General features: G+C 40.1%; 1 protein-coding gene across 1 annotated transcript; it reads right to left on the bottom strand.

The window, feature by feature from the left end:
* Positions 1-8721: 8721 nt before the first annotated feature.
* Positions 8722-10034, bottom strand: LOC138883533 (uncharacterized). The gene is made up of 2 exons (XM_070164226.1): positions 9746-10034; positions 8722-9605 (listed from the first exon to the last, which is right to left on the bottom strand). The coding sequence occupies exons 1-2, from the start codon at positions 10032-10034 to the stop codon at positions 8722-8724; spliced, it is 1173 nt and encodes a 390-aa protein (XP_070020327.1).
* Positions 10035-10234: the final 200 nt, after the last annotated feature.

The raw sequence follows: 10234 nt of genomic DNA, 5'->3' as shown, positions 1-10234 counted from the left end.
TATAGTCTAAGGCTACCGTGAACAAGATGCAGCTACAGTAGGAACACGGTTATGCCTTCAAATCCAGCAACCATCGAACGTAGCAACATCAGCATCCGGAATCTGCACGCACTGTATAGGAAGTGCAGTATGAGTACAACTGACCCCATGTACTCAAAAAGTAACAAACCTAACCTCAGGTTGAAAGCAGTGACGAGCTAACAAAGGATCGGGTCCAAAGCCAATATTTCTACAACAGTTCATAACAACATAAATGCAAGTATAAAAGAGATATCTCAGAAGTAAAATACTCAGCTCGTTCACAGTTCCAAAAAATGGTCATGCTTTTCAAATATGTCAGTGAAAGAAAATCCCAGATCTCTTACCGAAAATGCCAAAAGTACGAGTAAGTTTGAAAACTGTAATTTTCCAAATATCCTTTCCACAATAAATAAAATGTTTCATTTTCTTTCCAAATAACAAGTATAAAGTGCCTCTCCATACCCACATATTAATGTTTATAATAAATCATGAATGGCGTGATACTATATAACATGAGCAAGAATGCATCTCTATGCCTGTATGTCATGTATGCATGTGAATGCCATGTATCTCAGAGATGAAACATGTACTCACACTCTCAGAGCACTCAATCTCATTACCTTGCATCCTCTCTTGCTAAGCTCAATACTCAGCACACTAAATCACTCAACGCTGTATAATAACTACTGCGGCGTGCAGCCCGATCCATATATATATATATATATATATTCGATTGCGCTCACTGGGGATGTACAGATTCCGGAGGGGCTCCTACAGCCCAAGCGCTATATCGCTGCGGCGTGCAGCCCGACCCAATATCACTGTGGCATGCAACCCGATCTATATATCGCTGCAGCGTGCTGCCCGATCCGACATGATGCAGCCCTATCATATCTAGGCCTCACTCAATCATCACTCTCTCCAGCCTCGCTCACGGGCTCAAAATGTCATGAAACTAGCCCGACAACAATGTTATGATGCATCAACAACAACATCTGAGACTGAGATACAATATGAATGCATAAATATAACTGAGTACAAAATATCAATGAAAATCAGTGAGATGATAGTAAGAAATAACCACTATGGGTACAAACAATATCAGCATAAAGCCTATACATGATATTTAGCATGACTGACAACTCAATTACTTTATCACATAATGAAAACACAAATATCAACAAAATAGGGCCACTATACAGGGCCATGGGAACAACAGAGTCCCATTTCATAGGATGCACACACACACGCCTGTCACCTAGCATGTGCGTCACCTCAATACCAATCACATAACACGTAGTTTGGGGTTTCATACCCTCAGCACTAAGCTTAGAAGAGTTACTTATCTTAAACAAGCCAATTCTGACACCGAGCAAGCCAAGCGATGCTCCAAGAATCCCATCATGCTCATTCCGACCTCTGAATGGCTCGAAACTAATCAAAAGCAACTCAAATATATCAAACAATGCTAAAGGAACCAATCTCAATTGAAAAAGGTCGAATCTTTAATCAAAAGCCCAAAATCGACCAAAAAACCCAGCCCGGGCCCGCACTTTGAAACCCGACAAAACTCATAAAATCCGTCAACCCCTTTAATTACGAGTTCAACCATACTAGTTTCACTCAAATACGACTCCGAATCAATATTCAAAACTCAAAAATTCATACTATGAAACTTTAGGCCAAAACCCCCGATTTCTTCTTTAAAATTCATCAACCAAAAGCTAAAATCGAAGATATATTCATGAAATATAACCAAAACTGAGTAGAGAATACTTACCCCAATTCATATGCTGAAAAGCACCTCGAAAAATTGCCCAATCCCGAGCTCTCCAACTCAAAATATGTTAAATGCATAAAACCTTTGTTTTAACATTGTTCTACATCATTTCTTGTGCCTAAAGATCTCAAAACTCAGTTTTGATACCTCCAATGGATTTCTTGTGAAATTCTAGTCAAGATAGGCTCTTGAATCACTCCATTTAACCTTATATTGAAGGAGATATATTGGTTTCAATATTTGGAGATAGTGCAAATTTTTAAATACGCAGCAGTGTCAATTTCGTAATTAATATGAAAAATCTGGCAACCCAATTCTTAGTAAAATGACCATAAAATCCTCATATGATGTCCAATTTTGATGATTCTTTTTTCTACGGCTCCGTAATTACGATACAGATCTAATGCTTCAATAAAAACAGAAATGGGAGCTCATTTGTTCAATGTGGTACCATTTATGCTTGAAGAAACGACGTCGAAACATAAGAAAAACGAGCACAACACAATCCAAACCTATCCAAAACTCACCTGAGCCCCTCGGGACCCCGTCTAAACATACCAAACAGTTCCATATCATAATCCGGACCTACTTGAGGCCTCAAAATACACATAACAATATCGAAACGAAGAAATGCACCTCAATTCAAACTTAATGAACTTTCGAACTTTCGACTTCCAAAAACTCACGTCGAAACGTATCAAATCAACTTGGAATGAACCCAAATTTTGTACACAAGTCCTAATACATCATACGGAGCTACTCGTGCCCCTAAACTACCGAGCGAAGTACAAATGCTCAAAACGACCGGTCGGGTCATTACAATCCTTGATTGAATGAACTCGATTAGTAGAGTAAGTGAGAAAGTTGTGAATAATTGGTGGTACCTATGAGTCAAATCTTGAGGCTAGGATATTACACTATTGTGCGTAGTCTATTTTAAATATTCTTGCTGTGATGAGTTAGGAGAGTTGTTTAAAAAGTTCATGTCTATATGAAGTATAGTTGATTGCTCGATGACAAACAGTGGTTTAAGTGTGGGGTATTGATGGTAGGCAATAATTACGTATTTTAGTCGCTTAATTATTGCACTCTAATTTACTGTACTTTAATTGATTTTGAGCTTTAATCGCTAGTGTATTTCACTAATTGTGTGTTTTATGCCTTGTAGGAGTGATTTCGAGTGATGTAACTGTTATGGAACGAATTCGGGCTATTTGGAGCTTTGAAGTCTGAGTAAAATCCCAAGGGATTAAGACGAGATCGCATTCGGGGGTCGAGAACTACACCTAGATATCAAAAAGTTGAGAAAAAGACGAATTATGAGAAAACAACACAGCTGTGGAGCGGCGCGTGAGGCGCCGCGACTGCCCATTTTTTTGCTTGATGCTCCTTGATGAACTCCACAGGCGGGGCATGGCGCATCGCTGTCACGACCCAAATTCTCAGCCTTAGGGCCGTGATGGCACCTAACACCACACTTGTTAGGCAAGCCAATGTTAGACATTGATTAGCCATTTCCCCTTTGAATAATTATTAAAACACAATAAGATAATTTAAAAATAATTAAATCTAATAGTTCCCATAAATAACTTCATGAATAAAATAATAAACGAATAAATAAACCAAGTCACGAACTAAATATATAACTCTAAGACTACCCAGGGTATGGTGTCACAATTCACGAACTTCTAAGAATACTACAAATAATGGGCTGAAAGAAATAATATATCTGTTTTTAGTAAAATAAAACAGTCTCTATAAAACTAAGAGAAGACTCTAGGAATCTGCGGATGCCGGCAGATATACCTCGTGTCTCCAACTGATGAATGACCGTTACTAAAGTCTCTAACGCTGGTCGATACCTAGATCTGCACAAAAGAGTGCAGAGCGTAGTATCAGTACAACCGACCCCATGTACTGAGTAAGTGCCGAGCCTAACCTCGACGAAGCAGTGACGAGGCTACGGCGGGGCATAAACAATATAACCTGTGAACAATATAAAATAAAACAAGAAGGAAATCTGAAACAAACAAATAATAATTGTAGCAACAATTAAAATAACTCAAATCACCTTTTCCAAGTCTCAGCTATAACCAATTCTCACGTAAGTTTCCAAATTTCGAAACGTTAACTTTAAAATAAAAGTAGTGCAAAGTATGAAAAAGATATAGTGAAGTAAAATAGTAAGTTTTCAAATTTTAGTCTTCTTTGAAAATCAGTAAAATATAAGTGGCCTCCCCTATTGCTCCTTGTTGCGGCGTGTAACCCGCTCCCACCTGTCTACCCTTATTGCTCCTCCCTATATATATATCACCCTTATTGCTCCTGTTGTGGCGTGCAACCCGATCCCACCTATCCACCCTTATTACTCCTTGTTGCGGCATGCAACCCGCTCCTACCAGACATATCATATCACTTTATTTATAAAGAATTTCACATTTCAAATCAAAACTTTCACAATACTTTTTGTTTCAACGGTCATAAACAGTAAACGATATTTTTCACAAAGGTCATCAACATTATTTCAAAATGAAACCAACAGAATTGTATATATCTTATAAAACAATGTCAACCCGTTCAACCTATATGTACTACAATGAAACCAAGGAAACAACCACACTTTACCAAAATAATTGAAATAAGAATTTACAACAAGTTAATAAAGCCAAGTAGTCATAGAAACATCAATAAACATAAAACAATTAAGCCATAAATCAAACAAATTAAAAACAGGGAAGGGATCATGCTTAACAGACAATTTAGTAGTGCATAGATACTCGTCACTTTACTTATACACCACACACATGAAAATTCACATAACAATTAAGTGGGGATTCCTATTCCCTCAAGTCAAGATTAAACCAAGCACTTACCTCAAATTCGCAGGCTACTCACTGCTCAATTACAACTTTTCTTTTAGAATCATGCTCTAACCCGCTCGAATCTAATCATAATTAGCTTAATATCATTAATTACTGCTAAAGGAACTGACTTTACTAAAAATTATAATTTTTCCTAAGTTTTCTCGAAAAAAGTTAAAACCCGAACTCGGGCCCGCCTGGTCCAAACTCGGGGTTCGGACCAAATTACGTTTACCCATACACTCCGAGCCTGAATATACAATTAATTTCAAAATCCCACACCAATTCGAGGTAAAGATTTGATTTTTACAAAATTCCCTATTTTTACCCAAACCCCCAATTTTTACCATGAAAATTCTTACTTTTTGATTGAAAAGTGATGAAAAATATTGGGTAATTGAAAGAGTAGAGTTTAGAATTATTTACCAACACTTCGGAGATGAACTTGGGTGAAGAAAATCGCCTAGGTCTTGGTAGTTCGAAAAATAGGGGTTTCCTCCTCTCTCGGTTGCGAAACAGTGATGTGCTCTTATTTTTTTCCTTTTGCTTTTGTCTTAAAGTCCTCACGTTAAGACATAGTACATTAGTACTATGATTATGTTATCTATATTCTGATTATGTAAACTTATATGTATTATACAATTTATATTGCGACAGTCGGCTAATTTTTATTTTTATCAGATTACTAGTTTACGTTTAGCATTAAAATTTATTTAATTAACTTATAAAATACTCCTTTCTAACTGTGTGAGTATTTCTAAAACCTTCAGAAAAAATCTGGTTTTTGTGACTGGGCAGCAGAAACAGAAAAAAAAAACCAACAACTTTTCTAAGTGTTAAACATCCCGTGGCCTATCCGAAACTCATCCGAGCCCTCGGGGTTCTAAACCAAATATGCACGCAAGTCAAAAAATATCATACGGACTTGCTCGTGCGTTCTAATCATGAAAATAATATCTAAAATTATGAATTTAACCTCAAAACTCATCATTTTTCTCAAGAACACTTAAATTTCACTATTTCTCAACCAGACGTCCGAATCACATCAAATAAACTCCGATTCTCACCAAATTTCACAGATAATACTTAAATATCATAACAAACATGTATCGAGCTCTAGAACCAAAATACGGGCCCGATACCAATGGTTTCAAATATTAATTTTTTCTTTATTTCATTAATAATTCAGCAAAACAATTTCTTTCAAAAATTGATTTCTAAGGCTTGGAACCTCAGAATTAAATTTCGGGCACATGCACAAGTTTCATATTTTATTGTGGACCTTCTGGGATCGTCGGAATACCGATCTGGGTCCGTTTACTCAAAATGTTAACCAAAGTCAACTAAAACCAAACTTAAATTATAAAAATCATTATTTCTTAAATTTTCACATAAAAGCTTTCCGGTTCACGCCCGGACTACGAACACAAATCGATGTATTTAAAATTAGTCTTTTTATGGCTAATTATCCTAGAACGGAGTCTTAATTCATAAAATGACCCCTTGGGTCATCACAATCTCTACCTCTAAAACAAACGTTCGTCCTCGAACGGACATAGAAAATTACCTGAATTGGCAAACAAGTGTGGATATCTACTCTGCATGTCCGACTCGGACTCCCAAGTAGCTGCCTTAATGGGCTGACCTTTCCAATGCACTCGAACTGAAGGAAAACTCTTAGACCTCAACTGATGAACCTACCGGTCTAAAATAGCTACCGACTCCTCCTCATAAGTCAAGTCTCTGTCCAATTGGACAGAGCTGAAATCTAACACGTGGGACGGGTCACCATGATATTTCAGGAGCATAGACACGTGGAATACCGGTTGAACTGAGGATAACCCTGGAGGTAATGCAAGCCTATAAGCTACCTCCCCCACTCTATCAAGAATCTCAAACGGCCCGATATACCTAGGGCTCAACTTGCCCTTCTTACCAAATCTCATAACACCCTTCATGGGCGATACCCGAAGCAATACTCTCTCTCCAACCATGAATGTCACATCACAAACCTTATGATCGGCATAACTCTTTTGCCTAGACTGAGCTGGACGAAGTCTTTCCTGAATAATCTTGACCTTATCTAAGGCCTCCTGAACTAAGTCTGTACCCAATAATCGAGCCTCTCCTGGCTCAAACCATCCAACTGGCAATCTGCACCGTCTACAATATAATGCCTCATAAGGAGCCATCTGAATGCTCGACTGATAACTATTATTATTAGCAAACTCCGCTAACGGCAAGAACTGATCCCAAGAACCTCCAAAGTCAATAACACAGGCGCAGAGCATATCCTCCAAAATCTGAATAGCATTCTGAGGGTGAAATGCTGTGCTCAACTCAACTCGGGTACACAACTCATGCTGAACTGCCCTCCAAAAGTGTGAAGTAAACTGCGTATCTCGATCAGAAATGACAGACACGGGCACACCGTGAAGGCAAACAATCTCTCGAATATTTATCTTTGCCAACCTCTCCTAAGTATAAGTACTTGCCACAGGAATGAAATGTGCTGATTTAGTTAGCCTATCCATAATAACCCAAACTGCATCAAATTTCCTCTGAGTCCGTGGGAGTCCAACAATAATGTCCATAGTGATACGCTCCCACTTCCACTCAGGAATCTCTATCTGCTGAAGCAAACCACCAGGTCTTTGATGCTCATATTTCACCTGCTGACAATTTAAGCAACGAGCCACATAGGCAACAATGTCCTTTTTCATCCTTCTCCAGCAATAATGTTGTCTCAAGTATTGGTACATTTTGGCTGCACCTGGGTGAATAGAATACATAGAACTGTGAGCCTTCTCATGGATTAACTCACGAAGGCCGTCAACATTAGGCACACATATACGACCCTGCATCCTCAAAACACCGTCATCTCCAACTGTAACCTGCTTGGAACCACCACATCGAACTGTGTCCCTAAGAACCATCAAATGTGGGTCATCATCTTGCTGCTCTCTAATACGCTCAATCAAAGAAGACCGAGCGACTATACAAGCTAGAACACTGCTGGGCAAAATATCCAACCTCACGAACTGATTAGCCAAAGTTTGAATGTCTGAAGCTAATGGTCACTCACCGATTGGAATAAATGCAAGGCTGCCCATACTCATCGCCTTTCTACTCAATGCATCAAACACCACGTTGGTCTTCCCTGGATGATATAATATAGTGACATCATAATCTTTCAGTAACTCTAATCATCTCCGCTGCCTTTATTTGGATCCTTTTGCTTGAATAAGTACTGGAGACTGCGATGGTCAGTGAAAACCTCACACGGCATGCCATAAAGATAGTGCCTGCAAATCTTCAATGCATGAATAATGGCTGCAAACTCTAAGTCATGAATAGGATAATTCTTCTCATGAACTTTCAACTGTCGAGATGCATATACAATCACCCTGCCATCCTGCATCAATACTGCTCCAAGTCCAACTCGGGAAGCATCACAATACACTGTGAAAGAACCCAAACCTGATGGTAACACTAACATCGGTGCTGAAGTCAAGGCTATCTTGAGCTTCTGAAAGCTCACCACGCACTCGTCTGACCATTTAAATGGGGCACTTTTCAGAGTCAATTTAGTCATTGGGGCTACCATAGATGAGAACCCCTCCACAAAACGATGGTAGTAACCCGCCAAACCCAAGAAACTTCTGATTTTTGTTGCTGTAGTGGGCCTAGGCCAGTTCTTGATTGCCTCTATTTTCTTAGGATCAACCTGAATACCCTCATCTAATACAATATGTCCCAAGAAAGCTACTGAATTCAACCAGAACTCACATTTTGAGAACTTTGCATACAACTGATTATCTCTCAAAATCTGGAGCACTATACGGAGGTGTTGCTCATGCTCTTCCCGACTGCGGGAGTATATAAGAATGTCATCAATGAACATGATTACGAAAGAGTCCAGATGAGGCTTGAAAACCCTATTCATCAAATCCACAAAGGGTGCTGGAGCATTAGGCAATCCAAAGGACATGACCAGAAATTCATAATGCCCATACCTCGTCCGAAAGGCTGTCTTAGGAACATCAAATGCTCTAATCTTCAACTGATGGTAGCCTTATTCAGATCAATTTTTGAAAACACCCTGGCACCCTGAAGCTGATCAGATAAATCATCAATTCTCGGCAATGGATATTTATTCTTGATAGTAGCTTTATTCAATTGCTGGTAATCTATGCACATCCTCATCGACCCATCTTTCTTCTTTACAAACAACACTGGTGCACTCCAAGGCGAGACACTGGGTCTAATAAAACCCTTATCAAGCAAGTCTTGCAACTGTTCTTTCAACTCTTTGAATTCTGGTGGGGCCATCCGATAAGGAGGAATGGAAATAGGCTGAGTGCCTGGAGCCACATTAATACAAAAATCAATATCCCTGTCGGGTGGCATGCCCGACAGGTCTGCAGGAAATACCTCGGGAAACTCACGAACGATAGGAACAGACTCTATAGAAGAAACCTCAGCATCGGAGTCACGAATACTAGCCAAATAGGCCAAACATCCCTTCTCAACCATGCGATGATCCTTGGCATATGAAATCACTCGGCTGGGAGAATGACCAGGAGTCCCTTTCCATTCTAATTGAGGCAACCCCGGCAAGGCTAACGTAACTGTCTTGGCGTGACAGTCCAAGATGGCATAATAAGGCGACAACCAATCCATGCCCAATATAACATCAAAATCGACCATGTCTAGAAGCAAAAGATCCACACTAGTTTCAAGACCCTCAATGACTACTACACACGAACGATATACACGATCTACCACAATAGCATCCCCCACCGGCGTAGATACATAAACATGAACACTCAAGGAATCATGGGGCACAATCAAATACGAGGCAAAATAGGATGAAACATAAGAATAAGTAGATCCCGGATCAAACAAAACTGAAGCAGCTCTATCACAAACTGAGACGATACCTGTAATAACAGCATCGGAGGACTCCGCCTCAGGCCTGGTTGGAAATGCATATATCGGGGCTGGGCCCCGCCACCCTATACCACATCTCTAGGAGGACCTCCACCTCTAGTGGGCTAGCCTCCACCCCTAGCTACCTGACCTCCACCTCTAAAATTCTGGCCTCTACCTCTAGCTATATAACCCCTACCCTTGGCTGGCTGGGCAGGTGGTGCTGGAACTATAGCACGAGAACCCTGGTACTGATGCTGATTACCCGAGAGTTTCGGACAAGCTCTCCGAATATGCCCATATTCACCACACTCAAAACATCCCTCATGATTTGAAGATTGACTTTGACGAGCCGGCTGACCTCGACAATAACTCTGTAGAGGAGGTGCTCTAATAGGAGCTGATGGTGCAGTGTAGGCTGGCTGAGCAGAAGGGGGCATATAAGAACCACAACCACCCGAAGTACCATTTGAAGCCTATAGTGCTGAATGAAATGGCCTGGAAGACTGGCCTCTGCTAAATGAAGCACCGCCTCCAGATGAGGCACCACTGAAACCACCGGAATGGCGAGGTCTCTTGTCAGACTCCTGACCTCCCATCATGAGAACCGACTCAACTCTCCTAGTCACATTAGCTGCAT

The sequence above is a fragment of the Nicotiana sylvestris genome, chromosome 12 (assembly GCF_000393655.2).
Source record: "Nicotiana sylvestris chromosome 12, ASM39365v2, whole genome shotgun sequence".
Lineage (NCBI taxonomy): Eukaryota > Viridiplantae > Streptophyta > Magnoliopsida > Solanales > Solanaceae > Nicotiana > Nicotiana sylvestris.
Note: the sequence above shows the minus strand (reverse complement) of the source record. Positions and strands in the feature narration are given on the sequence as shown.